The sequence below is a fragment of the Medicago truncatula genome, chromosome 2 (genome assembly GCF_003473485.1).
Source record: "Medicago truncatula cultivar Jemalong A17 chromosome 2, MtrunA17r5.0-ANR, whole genome shotgun sequence".
NCBI lineage: Eukaryota > Viridiplantae > Streptophyta > Magnoliopsida > Fabales > Fabaceae > Medicago > Medicago truncatula.
In genome coordinates this window covers 36,268,174-36,290,356 of record NC_053043.1, presented here as the reverse complement: position 1 = coordinate 36,290,356, position 22,183 = coordinate 36,268,174, and the positions used below count along the sequence as shown (strand labels likewise).

The following is a 22,183-nucleotide window of genomic DNA, read 5'->3' as shown; positions in this document are numbered from 1 at the left end:
GCATTGGTTTCTTCTGCCAGAATGCCCATGTACACCAGCTTTAACCTCCTCTTATATATTGTTATATATCTTGTTTGTTGGGAAGAGCTGCTGCACTTGAAACCTGAAATGTTTAATGAAAACTCAAAGCGTATGTGGTTGCCACACTAACCTTTAAGTTCGATTCGCCCCCACCAATAAATGTATATTGGATGCAATAGGAATGACCGGCGAATCCCCTTCAGGATACTATGAGTTCCTTGACGTGTATTGCACAACCACACCAAGCGTATCTCCTAATAGTATTTTACAGATTTATGGTTCTAGCAATTCACTCATGCATTAGAGAATTGATGGATGATTTAGAATAAGAGAATGATGAAGAATTATGTTGTTAATGTAACAAAATTCTGTCCAAATTGTGTTTAGTTGTGTGTTTTCAACTAATGCCCAAATGCCAAACATTTATAGTGCATTATATGACTCTTCACATGAAAGAAAACACCCCTTTAACTTGAATCAATATTATGGTTCATTAAGCACCCTTTTGCCAAAGATTATAACCATATATACTTGAATCAATGTCATGGTTCAGTATCAATAATAAATAATAATGTTCCAATGTACATGAATGGTTCCCATGAAGAGTTACAACTTTTGGTTCTAAAATGATTCCATTATTTTGGAAATCACCAACATATATTGCTTAGCCACAAATACACATGGTACGTTCTTTATAGGTACGTTCTTTATAACACAACTTTCTTATTCTTTAAGGCGAGTTTAGAAAAGGAGGAGAGGATTTAAAAAAAAAGGTTAGTTCCTCAAACTTGAATGGGGGTATTTCTTTTCTCATACATAGTACAAAATTTCTCTAAAATGAAGAGACTCAAAAAGTAAAAATATAATAATCATAATTATTCACTAAACATAGAAAAATTCTCTATCTTTTTATGAACCTAAAGTCACACTAGTCACTCATACAACAACACTTTTGGAGTTGTGTACTATTTTCTGCATTTTGTTGCTTAGAGACAAACAGAACAAAAGGATTCAGGGACAATGCCATTTCAATCTAACCTTGATCAACTGTGCTAAAACAGAGGGGAGCTTAGTACTTTATTAAAACTACAGGTATATTTGCATATCTCTCGAGACTAAAATTAGTAATGAGACAAATAGTGTATTCATACATAGGTTATGTATTCTGCTGTAAAATACCAGACAAGCAAATAAACAAGTAGGTTCTGTAGAGACACTCTACATGCATCCAGGAGAACGCTTATGAACAAATCAATGCATAGTAACAAAACTAGAAATGTAGAAAGCGACACTCATAGTAACTTCTGAAGTAGCTGCCATTAAAATCCACTCATTCAATCTCAAAAACGCGATACACCATGATGGTTGTAAACGCTTTGTGCCATTAGCGATTAACCTCACACCCAAAACATGTCGATACACCCTGTAGAAAATAAAAAGAAAGAACAATTGTCAAAATGACACAGACAAAGGATATGTATGGCAATTAAACCGACAAAATTTTGAAGAACATGTAATATAATAAAAAAAAAAAAACGGAAAGAAAAGCCCAATGTGCTGATTCTGAATTACCAGGTGGTTGCGAGGAATTATCGACTTGAGCCTTCATTCAAATTTTGAGGACAAACTCATTCATCCTTAGAGTTCTGGATATTCATAAACAAGAAAAAGCAACAACAGTGTGAGAATGCAAACAATAGCATTTGAATCATGATTGGAGATGATCAATTTGGTAAACATTACCTTTTTTCGCAGCAAATTTTCTTATAGTAGTATTAATGTCACCATTCCAATGACATTCACCTTGTCTCTTCACATGTACTGCTCGAAGCTTAGGTGCATTCAACACTCCATGTGAGAAAGTTTCCATCATGGGACAATTTATTACAAATAACTTCGGCAGTAGTGGAAATTTGAAGCCATGTTTTCCCTTGCAAAAACTTCTTAGCGTTGGTAAATTACTCAGTTGCAAAAACTCCAATTTCATAAAAATTAGCTCAGAAGCATCATTCTCATCATCACTTGCTACTATTTCTTCAATCTTTCCACAACAATGTATGTATAATTCTTTAAGATTTTGTAAACTTCTAGCTGTTGATGGTTTCATAATACTTTCCAATCCAGCACAATGGCCCACCACCAATTTCTGTAAATTCTCAAATAGAAATGACGACGGAAATATATTCTTTAGTCTAGAGCATGAATTTACTACCAATCTTTCAATATCTTGAAGAACAGGGTGCACCTCAAAATTCTCTTCACATATAAATTCGAGGTTTTGTAACTTAATGAGTTCTAAACTTTCCAACTTCATAATTGTTTCAGAATGTCCAGTCCATTCGCTTCCACTCGAAAATATATATGTGAAGGAACTACATGTCACCTTAAGGTTTTTGAGATTGATAAATCTTTGAAGGAAACCAGTTGAAAATTTGACAGATTCATCATGAAAACATCGCAAGCGAAGAGCTTTCACTTTGTAGATAGGCCCATCATTAAGTTCACCGCTGCATAACATGGTGACATCCTTGCAATTCAGAATAAGCTCCCCTGTATTGGTAGCAACCTAGGAAACACACGTAATCAGATTCAAGATAATAGCCATATAAAGAAAAGAATAATGCTTGTCGTTTTCCTGACTGTTGTAAATAGCACATTTTATATAATTAAGCGTGATAATTGTAGTCAACCAATTAATCAGTCCCGCTAGTTATAGAGTTGCCTATTTAACCATATTAGCATTTGTACTCTATTCATATTTCGAAATTATATTTAGAGACAATCATATAAACATGGAATGAAACTAACACTCACATTTGTTTATTTTTTCAACGAGAAAAGAACACATTGCTAGACACCTATAAAAATTGACGTTTTTTGTGTATAGCAGCAACTAAATGACATTTGAGGGCACAGTATTGAGATGTAAATTGTACCTTTTCAATTGACAGAAGGGGTAGTGTATCAACTGGGACATTATCTCGGTTATTTAGAGCCTTTGGCTTAAATAGTGGGAGTTCGTCGCAATGAAACACATCCACATCTTTTAATACAGGACAATCCAAGGTATGTGATACACGGTAGAAGCTTCGAAGTTGTGGCAACTCTCGAAAACATAGAGACGTTAGTTTTGGGAAAATAAACATTGGAATTGTGTCTGCTATTTCATCATGAGCCACAATAATCTCTACGCCACATTCTTTGATATGAATCCCTTGGAGATGTTGAAGCTCTTTAGCCACAGAGAGAGGAAAAATATGATTAAGGATGTCGCATTCAGTAACTTTCAAGAGGCAGAGGTTTTGAAAGTTGAAGGTTTCATTAGGATTCCCATTCCATATATGTTTCAGCGATGGTAAATTTTTCAAAGTGAGAGTTCTCAATTTCATATCCAGCCTCATCTGTCTACTCCCGTCTGCTTTTAGACCTTGTGCTTCAAATACTACTTCTAGTGCAGGACAATCACTTATAGTCAATCTCTCCAGATTCTGTAATTTATCAAGAACATAAGATGGAAATACATTTGATAACTTATGGCAGGATTCAATTTTCAACTGCTTTAGTTTGCAGAAGGAATTTGGAGCTAGTTGATTGGGCCAAACTGACTTCAAGTGTTTCACGTGGGAGATTTCCAATGTCTCCAAGTTTGGAAATATAACCTACATTCAGGAATATGCTTAGATCTTTAATGGTTAATTGCACAAGCAGCAGACCTAAAAAGGAAATCATACTATAGTTATTAACAATTACAGAATTAGAGATAGTGCTCACCTCATCATCAGAAAATGGTTTCTGAGTTGAAGTTACACTGCCCAAATTTCCATCGGAGACAAATATCTCTTCCAACATCAGGCAATTATTAATGCCAAGATATTGCAGGTTTACAAGTTCTCTAGCCACTGAGGACGAAAATGTGTAAGCTATGCTACCACATTTGTCAATCGTCAAACTCCTCAAGTTTTGAATGCAAGAATGACCTGGAAAGTTGTCATCCCACAATCTCCTAGAGGTGATATTAGACAGCTCCAAGAGTTCAAGATGGGGCATCCCAACCTGTTAACAAAAAAATTCTCATAAAGATCTCATTTGTAATATTAATTTATGTTGAGAGAAAAACCAAGATAAAGTGAGATGGTGAGATAATGGAAAGATATAGGATTTAATGAAACAAAAATACTTCACTGTTAGTAAAATCGCATTCTTACCTTTTTATCAATTAGTGCCAAAGGTGTGCATTGTGCAGCTGTCAAAGGCACAGAACAGAAACTAATGAGACTGGGCAAACGTTCAAGTTCAAGAGAACGCAACTTGGGGAACAGAATCTTGTTGATCTCTGTATTAGCTTCCGATGTTTGCACAGCTATTATTTCTGTAATCATTTTGCAATCAGAAATTTTTATTTCAAGAAGTTGAGGAAGGTCACTAACGAGGGAATACCAAAACAGATGCTTCAACTTTTCACAACCTTTGACTTCAATAGATTTTAATCTGGTAAGAGATTGAATTGGAATTGGGCCATGACAAATTTTTTCCAGATTAAACAGATTTTGAAGAACCAAAGTCTCTAAGCTGAGGAAAGCAGGATAGGTATGAATCCACCTCATTGAGTTAATGATGAACTTCAGTTCAGCACTGTCTTGGATGCACAGGTGCTTTAATTGTGGAAAGCCTTCTGTGTTTAGTTCTGAAAGGACATCTCTACCACACTGTAATCTGGCTAGGCACATGTCCTCAGCTGAATTCAACAAGAAGTTAAATCCGTGATCCAAAATAATGCTTGAACTCCCTCTCTCCATGAGCTTAAGTGTTCTTGATGATTCAGATGCACCTCCAGCCATAAACAAAGACCATTTCCATATATCACCAACAAAGATGTTGTATCTTTCAAGTTTTTCAAAGACCTGCAAGTCCATTGGCCAAACTGAAGCATCTTGAATCATTATGTCTAAAGTAGTTAGATGAGACAAATTACTTAGCTCCTCTAGACTTGCATTGTTGCTTTCATCATTGTTTCCCTTGACGTTCCATTGGATAAAACAATTTCCCATGTACAACTCTTCCAGGCACTTCAAGCTTGAAATAAGATTTGCAGGAATGAATCTGAGTTGAGAGCAGTTTGTCAGATTCAGCATCCGAAGATTAGCAAGTTGTCCGATTTCTTTTGGAAGGTCAGTAATATCAGATTTTTCAAGGCTGAGAATCTCTAAACTTTTCAGCTCTGCAACTATTGAAATGTCACCTAACACACATCCAGTAAGGGCCAATGATTGAATGTTTGTCAAGAGACGGAGGGAAGGAGGTGGAGAAGGTGTCAACATCATCCCATATAATTCAAGAACCTTCAGTTCTCTCATCACAGAAAAAAACTCATCGGGAATTTTCATATGGTCACCTATAGTTTGAAGTACAAGTAGTTTCAATTCTGGGCAATCTAACTTTTCAGGAAGCTCGTGAATATAAGACCAAGGCACAACAATTGCATCTAAGTTTTGAAGCCGATCTATCTTTGGCCATTTTTTCAGTACAGTATACCTTTGCACGCCATAGAAAAGATGAAGCCTAGATGCAATTGATTTAGCCACCTCTCTAACAACATCATGCATGCTAACTAATTCGGCTTCAGACTCAAGTAACAATGAAGAGGCCTTGAGATCATTTATTAATTTGTAGCATCTGTTTCTTGCATCTGTCAATGTGCGAGCATGTTTATATAAGCCAAATCCCCATGAACATGAAAATAGTTCTCCAGTGTGGACATCGTTTACTCCAGATGAACCAATGAATAAGAATAGCAATTTTAGTTCCTCATTCTCTAAACAATTATAACTCAATTCAAGAGTAGAGTAAACTTTCTTATGCAACCCTTCTTCATCAAATCTCTCTAATTCATTTAAGGCATCCTTCCAAGCAGAGACATGTTTTTTCCTCAAAGCCTTTGCCACTGTAACTATCAAAAGGGGCAAACCAGAACAACATTTGGCCACTTTTTCTGCAATTGGCTTTATATTGAATTCTTGAACAACATCACCTGCCATTTTCTCAAATAATTTCCAACTATCATCCTCAAATAAAACTTCAAGTCTAAATTCTTTTTGAGTGCCAATCTCACGGTTCAAGACATTAAGATCTCTGGATGAAACCACCAACTTGCATCCTTTGTGATCATTACCAAAAGGAACCCCCAGATCTGCCAAATCAAGTCTCCCCCAAATGTCATCCAGAATAACAAGAATACTCTTCTCCTTGGTTATCCTTTCCCGTAATTGTGTTGCTCTTCCTTCTTTGGTTTCCTTGTTAAAAGTTAGATCCAACGCATCAGCAATTTGGCCTTGAATTTTTTCCACATCTGGAGAATCAGTGATAGTAGCCATGACTACAGCACTAAACGACCCATCATTCTCAGCTTGCCAAGCTAACTCTTTCACTAGTGTTGTCTTCCCCACTCCACCCATCCCATAGACCCCAATAACGAAGATGTTAGGATCCTTCAATACCAGCATAATCTCATTCAACATTGATGTCCTAGAGTCCAGGGCTTCATAACTTCTCCCGAACGGTGTGACTGTGACTTGAGAAGCAGTGCGGTAAGAAATTCTCTCAAATTTTCCTTCTTCTAGGACATCAGAAATCTCTTGTATTGCCTTTTTGGTCTTCTTGCTAAGTTGGTGCCTTGTGTACAGATTAGGGAAGTGTCCCATGGAACATTGAGCTTTTGCATGGCCTTCTGTGTCAATAAGTTTCTTGGCCTCAGCAATGGTGTAGTTTACTTTGTTCAGCCAGTTCTGGACGATATTTTCAATCTCTTCTCCATTCCGTCTAGCCTCATCAACAGTGTGTTGCACACTGTCTTTTAATCCCTCCAGATTTTGGATAGCGGCTGTCACCCTTAAAAGGTTGCCCTTGTAATATATTATGTAACCAAATTGTTGTCCAATAGGTGCAACCGTAAATTCAGAAATTTTAGCTGCAATTGAAATGATAGAATCCATGGCACCCCTTTGCTAGCTGTCATTTGAAAGGAGTACAATCAAAAAATAATCAACTTTGAAGATGACGCAATAGGTGCAACCGGTTTATTTCCTTTCTTTCTTCAAAGCTTCCTCAGGTATCATTTCTATCCTTGATTCTATTTTTATTACTTTTTTTTGGGGTGGTGGTGAGGATTCTAGGAAAATTTCTTGGATTAAATGAGATAATATTTGTTTGAATAAGAAGAATGGGGGTTTGGGTGTGAAAAGATTGCGGGAGTTTAATATGTCTTTATTAGGAAAGTGGGTGTGGAGGGTTTTGGAGGATAAGGAAAGTTTATGGAATGTGGTGTTGCGTGCGAAATACGGTGAGTTTGGAGGGAGGGTGCGGTTTTGTGAGGGTGTTGGGTCGATTTGGTGGCGTCAGTTAAACCAAATTAGAGCTGGTGTGAGGTTGGTTGAGTCTACGTGGTTGGTTGATAACATAGTCAGGAAGGTAGGTGATGGGAGTACCACCATGTTTTGAAAGGATTCTTGGTTGTTAAATGTTCCGCTGGCAGTGGCTTTCTCTAGACTTTTTGAGTTGTCAGAAAATAAAGGTGTTACGGTGAGGGAGATGTTTTTGTTAGGATGGGGGGTCGATGGGGGCGCTTGGAGGTGGAGACGGAGATTATTTCCATGGGAGGAAGAGTTGGTGGAGGAGTCTATGGAGCGGTTGACTAACTTTGTTTTGGTAGACATGTCTGATAGATGGGTGTGGAGACTCCACTCGTCACAAGTTTATACGATGCATTCAGCTTATTCTTACTTAACAGCGGTGGACACTAACATCACTGCAGATTTTGATCAATTTTTATGGCTTAAAGCGGTTCCCTTAAAAGTTAATATTTTTGTTTGGAGGCTCTTTCTGAATAGACTCGCTACAAAGGATAATCTTCGCAAGAGGAATGTTCTTGAGGCTACCAATGTTTCTTGTGGTGCTTTATGTGGTAAGGAGGAGGAAAGAGATCATTTGTTTTTCCAATGTGATTATTATGGTCGATTATGACTTATGTTATCGGATTGGTTAGGTTTTGTTACGGTTCTCAACGGCAATTTATATACTCATGCTAATCAGTTTTGCGCTCTAGAGGTTTCTCAAAGAATTCTATGAAAGCTTTTACTATTATTTGGATTTCGGTCTTATATACTATATGAAAAGATCGCAACAGGAGAATTTTCCAAAACCAAATTGTTGTTTTGAAGGTTGATGATAGTCAGTCATTCAATATTTTTAGTGTCATTTTCATGATATTTTGAATTCACAAACAAGTTTAAACAACAAAGAAAACAAGAAAAATAGAAGATTTTGAGGAAAGCAAATTCGTGTCACGATTGTTGAAAACGTGTCACGATTTGGAGCGTAGGATGAGTTCATTCGACATTGGTTAAAACGTGTCACGATGGTTATTTCGTGACACGATTTTAAGAACAAGAGAAAATATGATCAAAAAGAGCAAAAGAGGAGGTGTCAAGAAGTAATGGAATTAAGAATTCCTATATTAATTAATGGGATATGTTGATCCAAGGGGAGAAAAACGTGATTAATTGGAAAGGCAACTAGGTTAGATGAACCTATATAAAGAAGCAACAAGGGAGCTGCAAATTATTCACGTTTTGGCACACAGGAGCCGAATCATGATTGGGAAAGAAAAGAGAGGCACGCATCACGAGACGGCTAGGAGGCACATGGTTATAGAAAAACAACATCAACAGTAGCACGAGGAAGAGAAATTGAGGAGTAAAGACGGCAACGACGGAACTCTATCGGTTTATTTTTGTGAATGACAATCTAGTTTTTATTCAATTCAATTGTTCTTAATGCTTTTTATATTCTGATCAAATATAAACATGATTTAGTGAGAATGAATGACTACTGACCATAGCTTTCTACTTAGACAGAATTGAATTGTTCTAATAATCATGGTTAGTCTAGGAATGGATAATCCTTTATCAGTGATATTAGGTTAACGTTCTTAAAACCTTCAAAGATTATTAGACCACCTAAGGAATTAGGGGCTGTAGTTTGAGAAGAGGGTCTTAACTCAAGGGATTGATTATGACTATTTTGTTAACTATCGTGAAACTAGAAAATCATTCATAAGAATAGGTGCAGTATACCAATTAGGAGAACATAGATGATTCGAAAGACATGCTCTCATCTCTCTTATTCTTTTCCAAAACTATCTTTATATTCTGTTTATTTAATTTTATGCAAACCAAAACTACAGCCTCAGACACTAAAAGAAATTTACACATCCTAGATATTAACGTTATTGCTAAATTGAGATTAACACAGTCCTCATGGGAACGATATTTTTACTACTTCGATAGTATTTAGTACACTTGCTAAAATATCTATCAAAGGTTCTACTTGAAAGAGTCAAACTTCAAACATTTTGGTGGTTGAAAGCTAACTACATCTTGTTCGTTTTTTATTATTCTTATTGGAGAAAAAAATCCTTTACCTTGTTTACAGACTGTTTTGTAAAGTCTGTTTCTTGTTGTTTTATGGCTCCCATAGCCTTTTTGTATTGTAATTAACTTTCTCAGTTTTCTCTGGCACATCTTGTGCTTGAGAGACTGATTTTTTAATATATTTCTATTAGTTTCTTCAAAAAAATAACGTTCTTAACATGTCTGTTAAAAATCATTTAAAAATATAAAAGTTTAAGTATAATTAAACAAATTTCAATTTAACAGGGATCAACACATACTTTTACTCCTTGTAAAATTAAAATTTGCTTAATTGTGCTTAAATTTTTAAATTTATAACATATTTTTTACATACTTACTTAGAATATTATACAAAGTTCCTTCGCAAAAAAGTAACTTAAAATTTTATTATTAGGTCCAAATTTTCGTTTTACATGTTAAAAAACTAAAAAAAATTACAAAATAGTGTCTTTCGATGTTATGAACATGTATGTAAAAAATCTTTCAAAAATTTAGAAGTTTAAGCATAATTAAACAAATTTTAATTTAACAGGGACTAAAAACACTAACAGAAAATTTTGTAGGGACTAAAAAGTGTGATTTATTATTATAGGGACTGAAAACAAACTGCAGATATTTATAGGGACCAAAAACTTAATTAACCCTTGAAAATATTATTGAATATAACTCCTAATGCACTTTCTATTTGAAGGAATGAACGTAATAAGAGACTCTTCAATAATGTTGTTACTTCTATTCTCAGGTTGTTAGATAAAGTTAAATGTATGTCTTTAGCATGGTTGAAAGACAAAAAGGTTGTTTTTAGGTTTGGTACAGATAGGTGGTGCTCAAGTCCTTTCCAATGTTTAGGCATCGTTTAATGGTTTGTATTGGTTGTTTGTTTTGACTCTGTTTTTGTAAAGTAATTCTTTTAGCACACCTTGTGCTAGAGGAGTTGCTTATATATTCCATTTTTTATTGTTAAAAAAAAAAGTCTTAGAACACCTTATAATATATATTTTCCATTTTTTATTTCTTAACCAAGAATCCTAAGACACACTTGTTACTGTGTGTTAGAATTTTACTCATTACGCTTCTATGTTTTCGCTCATACCAATGAACAACTTTACTATCCTAAACAAGTTCTGAATAACTATATACAGTGATAGTGTAAGAGAATTGTTGTATACACACGTTAAAAGATTGAGAAACACTAGTAAAAGACCGAAATACCCCTTCGGTAATTAACTGTCAAAGAATTAAAAATCCGGCTACAGTTAACTGCCGAGGAAAACCTCGGTAGTTAATTGCCGAGGAACTTAAAACCTAAAATTAAATAAGGAAATACACTAAGTTTTTCCTTAATTAAATTTAATTCTTTAATAAGGAAATATTTGTAATTATTTGTATTTAATTTCATTGATGTCTATCATTTATTCAAGGTAATAAAAAATATTCTTTTTTTTAAAGGTAATAAAAAAATATTCTTAATATTTATTCTTTTTTTTCTTAATATTTATTCTTAATAGTGTTAAGATTTGACTCATAAAATTAAATGCAAATTAAATGTCTATATTTATGACCATAGATGGCGGTTCCCAGATGACCTGTCTGATCTCATCCCTAATTTGAGAAATCTTGCTACACATGTAACTCTTCCTATTGTTTGTATGAGGGATAAATTGGTCTGGAAGCACAACTCCAAAGGGAATCTGTCTGTTAAAGATGCTTATTTGTTTAAACAAACTCATTTTCCTAAAGTTAAGTGGGCTAAGTTGATCTGGTCTGCTGATATTCCTCCATCCAAATCACTGCTTGTTTAGAGGTTTATGTTGGATAAGCTCCCAACTGATGAGAACCTCACTGCCAGGGGATGTTACATTCCTTCCAAGTGCTCTCTTTGTCGGGTTAGCTCTGAATCCTCCTCTCATTTATTTTTAGAATGTCCTTATGCCTTACACATTTGGAGGTGGTTTGACATTACTTTCAACTGTTCTTTAAATTTACAAACAAAAGATGATATTTGGAACATTTGTAATGGATCTTGGAATCCTCAATGTAAGACAGTGGTTACCTCTGCCTTGATTAATATCTTTAATAGCATTTGGTTTGCAAGAAACCAAATAAGATTTCAAAGCAAGAAGATTCCATGGAGATCCTCAATTGCTTCTATCATTTCAAATGTTGCACTCTCTGGAAATCTATCTAAGAAGGTTGCCTCTCCCAGCATTGCCAATTTTATCATTTTGAAGAAGTTTAATGTTTCCCTTCATCCTCCTAGAGCTCCAAAAATCATAAAGGTTCTTTGGCAACCTCCTCATAGAGCTTGGGTAAAATGTAATATTGATGGATCCACAAATGGGATCTTATCATCTTGTGGAGGAATATTCAGAAACTACAAAGCGGAATTCATGATCTGTTTTGGAGAAAATACTGGACCTGGAGATTCCTTGCATGCTGAGCTTTCAGGAGCCATGCGTCCTATTGAGCTAGCCAACACTCACCAATGGACAAACCTCTGGCTGGAAACTGATTCAGAGTTGGTAGTTAAGGCTTTCAAAAACAATGCTATTATTCCTTGGCATTTACGTAATAGATGGTTGAATTGTATGCAAGTAATTAGTAGAATGAATTTTTTGGTATCTCATATATTTAGAGAAGGTAATGAATGTGCAGACTCTTTGGCTAATCTAGGTGCTAATGTTGCTAATCCCACTGTTTGGTATGAACCTCCTTTGTGTATAAGGTCATATCTTGGTAGGAATAGATTAGGCTTGCCTAATTTTAGGTTTGTGTCCCATTAGAGAGGTTTGGTTTGGCCCCCCTCTTTTTTTTTTTTTTTTGTTACTGGTTCACACTCCTATTTATATATATTTTTGGTAGGTTAGCACTTTGCTACCTACTTTTCAAAAAAAAAAAAAAAATTCTCTCTCTTTCATTTATTTTTAATTTTATGAGTCAAATCTTAGCACTATTAAGAATAAATATTAAGAAAAATAAATAAATATTAAGAATATTTATTGGTTAAGATTAAGAATATTTTTTAATTACCTTGAATATTTATTTTTAATTTTATGAGTTAAATCTTAGCACTATTAAGAATAAATATTAAGAAAAAAAAAAGAATATATATTAAGAATATATATTGGTTAAGATTAAGAATATTTTTTTATTACCTTTAATTTTTTTATTTTACTACCTTAAATAATGATAGACATCAATGAAATTAATTACAAATATTTTCTTATTAAAGAATTAAATTTAATTAAGGAAAAACTTAGTGTATTTCCTTATTTAATTTCAGGTTTTAAGTTCTTCGACAGTTAACTACCGAAGTTTTCCTCAGCAGTTAACTGCAGCCGGATTTTTAATTCCTCAACCTTTAACTACCGAAGGGGTATTTCGGTCTTTTACTAGTGTTTCTCAGCCCTTTAACATGTGTATACAACAATTCTCATAGTGTAAATGGTTTTATACAAGTATCCAATCATACTTCATAATCATAGCATGACCGTATCATAATATTATGACGGGATCCAAATTATGAATTGGGAAAGTGATTTGCATTGATACTAAGGCCCCGTTTGGATTGGCTTATTTTAAGCTTATATGAGTTTATCTACTCCCATAAGCCTTTTTAAAAGTGTTTGGATAAATAAAATAAAATAGTTTATCATAGTTTCATAAGCTGCTTATGTCATATTTTAATAAGCCTAAATTTTCAGCTTACCCTTCGGCTTAACAAGGAGCTTATGAATTTATGTAATCTCCTTCGATTATCTCTGGATCCACTTTTTCAAAACATATATTTTATATTTTATTTTTTGTTTTTAGAAACAAACATATATTTTAATTATAATGGTAATTATCTTTGGCGGTGCATAAATTGCTCTATACAATCTTACTAAAGTAACACATAACTAATTTTTTTTTTAAGGTATATTTATTTTTTATTTTTTTTGTTACGTAGCAAAATGAAACTGAATAAAAACATAAACTTAACTTGTCTTTTTTGGTAACAAACTGTACACTAATATCTATATATATGGTAAGTTTATTTACACTTCTAATGTTAATTTTGTATTTTCTATATATATGTATGGTAAGTTTATTTACACATCTAATGTTAATTTTGTCTTTTTTGATGAAGTAATGTTAATTTTGTCTTATATAAATATTGATATTTTTATATACATATAGAGCATGTATCAAGTGAGAGGAGTGTCTTATGGTGAGAGATGAGAGGACTCATTAATAGCCATTAGATCAAATTGTGTGGCTCAAATTAAAAGTTCCATATTTAATTAATTACACATGATTTATTTTCTTCTTTTTTCTTGCGTCTCCTTCCTTCATATTTACTAGCTACCTCTTCCCCTTCCCCATCATTCTTCTGATCTTCTATATCGAAACAGTATGCAAATCAGCAGAAAATGAAAAGCTCAGATGCAATTCAAAGTTGCAGCCTTTCACAAAGCCCTCCAGCCATGTTAGTTCACTACTACACATATGTGTTTTAGTAACATTCATATTGCAACACTTGTTTAATAGTTACTAATATAGAGATTTTACTAACATTTTTTAATAAGTGTTGCATTAGTAACACTCTTTTTCGGTAGTGTTTATATCAAAACACATTCATATTCTACTAAAACAAAAAACATTTCAACTCTTTTAACACACACACACACTCTCTCTCTCTCTCTCTCCATGTGTTCCAGCTAACCAGAAGCAAACGTTCGAACATGGCCGCAAAGCTAAATGTGCGATTCCAATCACAGGTGAATTCACAGTTCTTCAATTCCGAATTCAATTTCATCTTCGATTTCGAAATTGATTTTCAACTTCTATTTCGTTTTTCATTCATCTTCGATTTTATTTGATTTCGTCTTCGATTCCGTATACGAATTCATCTTTCTGCATTCCATTTCATCTTCCATTTCGTATTTGATTTCATCTTCGATTATGTATTTGTTTTCATTTTTGGTTTTGCATCTCCTTGCTTATTTTTCTTTCACTTTGGTTTGTCACGTTGAAAAAATGGTTGAGATGAAGTGTGAGTTTTGTATTGTGTTGGTTATTGTTTTGATTTTTCTTTTGTTGTGCTTCATTGTAGAATGCTTGTTTTGTGTTTGATAAAATGCTGCAACCAAACTTTATGACACAATGCTACAATGCTTGTTTTCTGTTTGATAAAATGCTTCAATCAAACTTTTTGACACAATGCTACAATGCTTGTTTTCTGTTTGATAAAATGCTTCAATCTACCTTTATGGTACAATGCTTAATGTTTGTCTGATAAAATGCTTGAACCAAATTTTATTTACTTCTCTAATCTCAGAAATGTGATTCTCCTGCATCTATGCTCTTAAAATGTTTTTCGATTTTGCAAAATGAACAGATTTGTTTGTTCGGAATGCGATTATCCGTAAATTTTAGATTCGACTTTAACTAAAATTTTGGAAACTTAGGGTTGAAGAAATGGATATTAGTTCCTCGATGATACAGAAGTCGGTCAGTTTCCCGTCACACACAACCAAACTATTGCTGCTTCAGCTCCGACAGTGGGTGGCTATTAGAGCTATTAGAAACCTGTAATAGTGCAAAAGCAGACTTAAAGGTATCCTTTCTATTTGCCCTGATGGTATGATGTCCATGTTAATTTATGTCCGTGGCTAGTTTCCTTGGACAGGATTTTGCATAGTTTTCACATTTATGATAACTAGTTCTATAATGCTGCAATTTGGCATGAGAAATTTAGAATTGAACAAACAGTGTGAAAGCTAACCTTTCAGATTAGTTTACTTGGCAATTTATGTGTTTAGTTGTTTGGATGATTTATGTGTGTATAAGCTTCCCATTGCATAGGAGAAATGTAACTTTTCATGTTTGAAGCAATATAAAAACACAAGGAATCTTCACCTTCAGATTCATAGGAAAAAAGTTCAATATTGGGTTTTATCCTTGACTTTATTTTACTAGGAATCCTCACCTTATCATGTCACTTTGGTTTCTGCTCTACCTGTCAGGATTTTCTACTAAATTATGTTGCAAATATGTTTGTATGGATGATGTGCTTTGGTTTAAGCTTCTGAGTTTCTTAGATACACATTGTATGTACTTAATAGTCTTAAATGTATGTACTTATCTTTCTTAGATGTTGAAATGCAATTAACTATATGAACTGCAATTCTGAACAAAATGTGCAAATTGCTCTTTCTAGTTAATCATGACTGACAAGGTTTGTGAATTTTCTATGTGAATGTATGTGTGTTCATTGAGTGTGTGTACATTGTATTATGAGATACAAGGCAATGAGGCGTGTCTTTTGTTTAGGATACTGCTACTAGAGTTATTGCCGAGGGTCTGTGACCGGATCAGACAATGGTGTCAAAAGTAATGACCCGAATCCTTTATTTGTGACATCAAATACGTTGGCTATTGATGCTCTTCAAAAGATGGTCTAAGGTTAGCTTCGTTCCTACTGTTAATACTTAATTTGATTGTTATTACTGGACTTTAGATGTTAATACTTAATTCACATCAAATACTTAATTCGATTGTTAATACTTAATTTAGATGGGCTTTTAGAAGGTATGCTTCTTGTAGGAAGGAGACTCAAGAATTGGACAATTAGCTATAGAAATAACATGTACATAAGGAATTAAAAAGAGCTTGTTTGATTGTTCTGTTTTGTTGCTCATTTCTGAGTATATTTTTGATCTTTTGATTCAACAATATTTGGTTTTACTATTGTATGTTGCTTTGTGATTGTTGATATCATTGCAAGTTTTTCTATGTTGCTACCTGTGACTATGTTATAGTTTATATGTGACCACCACATAAGCATGCATTATATTGTTTGTTTTGGCAGAACAAAAAGTTGAATACTATAAAAGGATGTGAGAAGATTTGAAGAAGAAAGAAAGGAAAAGACATGGGAAGACGGGGGATATAGACTACAATTATACCTGTGACTATGTTATAATTATAGAGTACATGGTACATTGGATGAAAACTTGTAATCGTTTTAGTATGTAATTCAAAATGTGTTGCATAGTGCATAGTTCATTTTCATTATGCAAGACAGGGGAAATTTTATAGAGTATGTAATTCAAATTGGTTATTAAAACTTGTCTCTAATATGTTAATTCAAATATGAATGAAGTCTAAGCAAAGAAAATTTTTGTAGATTAAAAAAATTATAGTCTAAACAATTTTGCCACACTTTTTACAACTTCTTAAAATTTATAAATGTAACACTTTTTTATTGTTACTAGTTATACAAAAAGTGTTACAATAGTGTAACATTTGCGACACTTTTTGATTGTTACGGATAGTACTATAAAATGTAACTAAAACTCTTTGGTAACACGGGCTTTACCTAACAATTGTTCAGGTGTTACTAAATTTAATTACTAACATTTTTCTTGATTTAGTTACAATTTTCAAGTGTTACTAAATGTCATTATTGTAGTAGTGGTTCCTTCCTGCTTTTGATGAAAGAATTTCTACAGCCAAATAAAATCCATTTCACGTACCCTTAATTGACTGATTTTTTTATTTCTGTGACCCATTTCTTAGTAATTGATATCCCTAACCTGGTTTCTTTCCCACCGACACCAATTGAATCATGAGTTAACAAATTTGAAAATGGGTTAATTTAAAATTGAGATTCAAGTCAAATGAGATTAATCATTTTTCTATAAATTTGTTTACTTTTATATAAATTTCAGTTGTAATTATTTGGTAGTCTTCATCAAAAGAACTGTTATGATTTGTAATTTGTCTTTCAAATAAAACCTAAATTGAGGGAGAGGAAAGAAAGGAAACAGAAGAACAATGAGGGACCTTGTGGATAGAGAGAAGAAAGAAAAGTATCACAGAAAGAGAGAATTAAAAAACAAAAAAAAAGGGTTTTTTTTTATTATGATGATGGTGTTACAGTGCATGAAATTAAAACCATGAAGAAGAAGAAGCAGCAGCAAAGAAAGAAGAGAGTGGAGAAGAGAAAAGGTGGATGTTACAGTCCATGACCCTTTTTAAAGAGCAATTAAATCTGAAGTGTTGATTTAGATCCAACGGTCTAAATTAATTCCTCTCACCCTCTCATTTAAAAAGTGCTCTCATTTGAAATGCCCTATATATATATATATAATTATAATTCTTGTAAAAAAAATTATAATTATAATTATAATTAATATATTATAATAATGTTTTTTAAATCTTGATTAATTTTATCAAAAAAAATCTTGATAATTGTGGTTCGAGTATTTGATTTTTTTGTTAAATTAAAAATATTTAAAATTTCAATAATTGCTTATGTAATGACAAATCCAAACACTTCAATTTATGTAAGTACTTTTTAGTGTACATATCCAAACATAAATAGCTTATCAAGTATAAGAGCTTATGATGTAAACTCTAATGTTATAAGCTCTAATGCTATAAGTAAATATATAAGTTGTTTGTCCAAACGGGGCCTAAATCACTCAACTAAAAGGATAAGAACACAATCCTATGTCTCATGCCTTCACCACATGCCTTCAACCTTAAAACATTCCCCAATCCAAAAACACTATAAGAGTGTGTTTGCATGACTATTGAGAAATTTTAAAGAATTTAGAATTCTAAGCAATTCAAATGATTAAATTAAATTGTCTTCATTTCTAAATATTTTTGTTTTGATAGAGTTGTAAAAAATGTCAATGTAATATTTTTGGGCAACTTTTATAAATTTTATTTTTTGTGGCCAAATTTGGAAATTGAAAATAGGGGCCACTTTGCGAATTTCAAAAAATTTGAGGGGTCAATTTATAACTTTTGAAAAATTTGAGGGGTAAATTTGCTATTTCTAAAATAATTAGGGGTCAATTTGCAATTTTTTGGAAATTTATTGAGGTTAATTTGAAAATTTTGTTTAACAGAATGACTAAATTGAAAACGTTTACAAACTTAAAGCACTTATGTGTGACAAAAAGAACTTAAATGACTAATCTATTAGAAACCCCAAATTAAAGAACTGATGCGTGACCAAAATAATTTAATGGACCAATTTATTACAAACCTCAAACTTAAAGGACCTATAGTATAATTTAGCCTTTATTTTTTTAGGGAAGTTATAATATTCTTGAAGTTAAAAATATATTAATCATAAGCATTAATTTATTATTCTCTAAAAAATTACTCTTTCAAAAAATATAAAAGATTTTACTATTTTTCATTTATATTTCCAACCCTTTAAAGTTTTCGTTTTCCCTCCCCTTCAAACTTCCAAACAAAATCTTAGGGTCGGTGTGGTTTGGACCTTTGGGGTTACGGAGGGAACAAGAGTGGAGAAAAATCCCTCCTACATCCATTACTTGCTTCCCCTAAATTGGGGTGATTTAGAGGAGAGGAACACAAAGAGATGGAAATAACATTTGCCTATAAAATATGTTTTTAAATTTTAATCTTTTAACCGTGAAAAATGCTTGAAAACACACCATTAAAATATATTGTGATCTTTGTTGATTAAAATTTATTGAACTATACAACTTAGTGCTTCGTGCAGTTATTAATAATAATTTTTTATTTAGAAAAGAAACCTAATAAAATATTCTCTACGTTCCTTTTTAAGTGTCACTTTTGGAGAAAAATTTTGTTCTTATTTAACTGTCATTTTCAAAGTTCAATACAACATTAAATGTTGTTTTACCAATATTGTCCTTAGTTATTTATTGCGGAGAGAGAAATATATGAAATGAAATATTAAATGAATAAGGTCATTATAGTAAAAGTATAGTTTATTGCATCAAAAGTAGTATCAATTGTTGATTGTCTTGGTTTATGTAAAATGTCAAAATGTGACAATTAAAAAGGAACGGAGGAGGTAGTACACAAATGGTTCCTTAACAACTCAACAAAATTTTGTCAAAAAGGAATAAAAGTTTCAAATACGCCACTGCAGTATATAGAGATTTATTTAGGGCTGCAATATACTCCTATTATTTACAAATCATTAAAAGAAGAACAAAACATAGAGAAACCAGAAAAAAAGTATATATGTTGATGAGAATGCGGCACCTTATAGAACTTTGAGCTGGTGGTAATATGTCAAGAGCTAAACAAGTGTGTATTTAAGAGAGTAAGTGTGATTACCAAGATTGCTCTGCAGAAACGTGAGTAGTAAATAATTAAAAACATCAGAGTACTAGAAACTAGAAATAATTGATTGTTAAATTATTTAAAATAGAAAAAAGAAACTAGAAACGCAGTAAAATAAAAGACAATTACCTCTACTTCAATTTGAGATATCAAAGTGTACTCACTCACTCTTGTTTGTGTAAGCGAGTGCGGTTTTTGATGTTGCGTGCTAGTAGACTTGGTTTATTTATGAAGTTGATGCAAGTGCATGTATTTTTTATTATTGATGGGAGACTTCGATTTAAGGCCAGTTAGTCATGTAAGAATGCAAATGCATAAGGTTTATGGTCTTCTTTTTTACACTACTCTTTTTGTCCGTTATTAAATGTCCCTTTATACTGTTTTCCATATAGTTTAAAAACAAGGGTTTGTTTAATGGGTGTGTACACAAGTTTATTTTCTATTATTAGATAATTAACACTCATCATATTTTATTTAAAATCTTGTGCATTTTGTAAAACAATGTGTTTCTATTCTCGAGTAACATTGAGTTTTTGTGACATTAATTAATGACTTTGTTTTATCTCTCTCCTAATTAGTCATTCTCTCCCATCAATTTTTTTTTTTAACATTTATTTAATCATTCTCTCTCATTAAAATACACCGTAGACTTGGTCTTTTCATTGTACCATGTCCTTATTAAGATTATTTTTACTGTTTTAAAGTATATTAAGGAAAAAACACCGGTCAAAAAGTAAATATTAGAAAGAAAAAAAGGGTGTGTTGGACCTCTAAAAAATGGATCTCTTGCCATTTTTTTTTAAAAATATTTATTTTATAACAATAAAAAATAAAGGACATATGAATATTTTCTTAAAAATTAGTAAAATTAAAAACAATAATTTGTCAATTTTTTTTTAGGGAAATTTGTCAAAAAATTATAACAATTATCTTTGGTCCAGATCCATACTAAACGTCTTTTTTTTTTTTTTTTTTTTCTTCTGTGGTGACCGAAGTTTGAATCTCAAACATTGCATATATTATGGATTGTCCTTACCAACTGAACGTCTTTTAAAAAAATCAAACATTATTCATTAGATATTTACTAGTGGGCCTTTCTTTTAAAAAACATTTATAAATTTGTTTTTTCATAGTTTTCTCTACTAGAAGTAATCATATTTGAAATATGTCAAACATTAAATATAAATGTTTGTTTCATCCTGGACTTAAACTTGAATCCGTCACATTATTGAAGTTTAACTTCTTTCATTAAACCCAACTTTGATCGGTAAAATGTTTTCTTTCTCTGTTATTTTTTGGTAAATTTTTTTTTCTTTATTATTGCGTGTGAGACTTTTAGATACATACATGCATTTTAGCAAATTATTAACTCAACTAATCCGGGAAAAGATGCTCTTAGTCTTGGACCTTAGTGTATTTCTTGCTGTCTTTCTTAACTTTTCTGCCTCACTTACGACGAATTTTACTTACCACCACCACCACTTATTCGTGCTAATAGTCAAATTAAGGTTTATTTATATATAAAAAAATATTATATTTACTATAAAGTTTTGTCCCTTCCCATCATCAGTAGCTACTCTACCGTACCAAGAAATTACAACTCCTAACTTGATCGTTCATGTCATTATAAAATTTAATATACATGAAATTATGCTGGATAATACACCCAACAGTATCATCCTCGCAATTGCAATAAAATTGTGAGGAAATGAGACATATAGAAGGAAAGGAAATGAGACATTGCTATAGAAAAATCATTAGGCGAATACATCATTATGCTTGTAAACACTTTGTGTCATTAGGGATTAACCTCACATCCAAAATTTCTAGTGTAGTTGGATGCAAGGATCTTCAAGTAGGCGGAAGGTATTCTGATGGTTGAAGAGGAAAAAGGGTGGAAGGTTGTGGAACTACATGGTGTAGTTGGAACCAAGGGAAAATAAAATGGAGAGAGAGAGAGAGAGAGACAAAGTGATTGATGGTTAAATTGGCATCATCATTGATTTGAAGTCGAGGTGGAGAATTGTGAGAGTTAACTTAAAATCAGGATCCGAAAGAAATTGTACCATGACTGGATGAATCGTTCCACGATTGTTGAAGAATTTCTGGAATAACTCTCTAGAAAAATCATGCCACGATATGGAATCGAAACGTGGCAGGATGGAGCGCTGAAGGAGAAAAATAGAAACGTATTTTCAGCATATTTTATGTTCCTAATTTTAAGGGTTATATTTTTTTTTTTATAAATACAGATTATGTAAAAAAAACATGGTTTAGAAGCCAACAACAAACTACGGTTTATAGAGTTTTCTCTTGGCAATAAACACTAGGGTTGAGATTGTTTTGATTCACCTGAAACAAAACATTGCTAAGATAGAGTCTCTTGATTACGGGAAGAAATTCAGGACTTTGGGTAGAATTAGGTTTCAAGACTAATTCTTGTAACTCTTTGATATTTTGTAAAGAAACTCATCATTGTAGTGGAAAAAATTGTTGAGGTGACAAATAACCAAAGTGTAGTTAGAATATATATATATATATATATATATACTATTTATGATGAGAATTTGTAT

General features: G+C 32.6%; 1 protein-coding gene and 1 long non-coding RNA gene across 3 annotated transcripts; one reads left to right on the top strand and one right to left on the bottom strand.

The window, feature by feature from the left end:
- Positions 1 to 1,097: 1,097 nt before the first annotated feature.
- LOC25487116 (probable disease resistance protein At4g27220) lies at positions 1,098 to 19,872 on the bottom strand. Its single transcript, XM_024777394.2, has 8 exons — positions 19,740 to 19,872; positions 19,530 to 19,614; positions 4,227 to 7,026; positions 3,793 to 4,074; positions 2,958 to 3,680; positions 1,765 to 2,587; positions 1,594 to 1,667; positions 1,098 to 1,444 (listed from the first exon to the last, which is right to left on the bottom strand). Exons 3-7 carry the CDS (start codon positions 7,008 to 7,010, stop codon positions 1,660 to 1,662), a joined length of 4,620 nt encoding a protein of 1,539 aa, XP_024633162.2. The 5' UTR covers positions 7,011 to 7,026; positions 19,530 to 19,614; positions 19,740 to 19,872; the 3' UTR covers positions 1,098 to 1,444; positions 1,594 to 1,659.
- Positions 14,054 to 16,615, top strand: LOC120578231 (uncharacterized). Of its 2 annotated transcripts, XR_005644168.1 has the most exons (4): positions 14,054 to 14,245; positions 14,936 to 15,084; positions 15,801 to 15,932; positions 16,339 to 16,615. It is a non-coding gene; the product is annotated as an uncharacterized lncRNA (long non-coding RNA). The 2 variants fall into 2 exon arrangements; XR_005644167.1 differs by lacking the exons at positions 15,801 to 15,932; positions 16,339 to 16,615 and adding an exon at positions 15,333 to 15,405 and having other exon boundaries at positions 14,060 to 14,245.
- Positions 19,873 to 22,183: the final 2,311 nt, after the last annotated feature.

Coding starts and splice junctions, on each gene's coding strand:
- LOC25487116 (XM_024777394.2), bottom strand. CDS start 7,010: ATGGATTCTATCATTTCAATTGCAGCTAAAATTTCTGAATTTACGGTT. Junction 3,681..3,792: donor AACCATTTTCTGATGATGAG/GTGAGCACTATC, acceptor TCCTGAATGTAG/GTTATATTTCCAAACTTGGA. Junction 2,588..2,957: donor CCCTTCTGTCAATTGAAAAG/GTACAATTTACA, acceptor TGTGTTTCCTAG/GTTGCTACCAATACAGGGGA.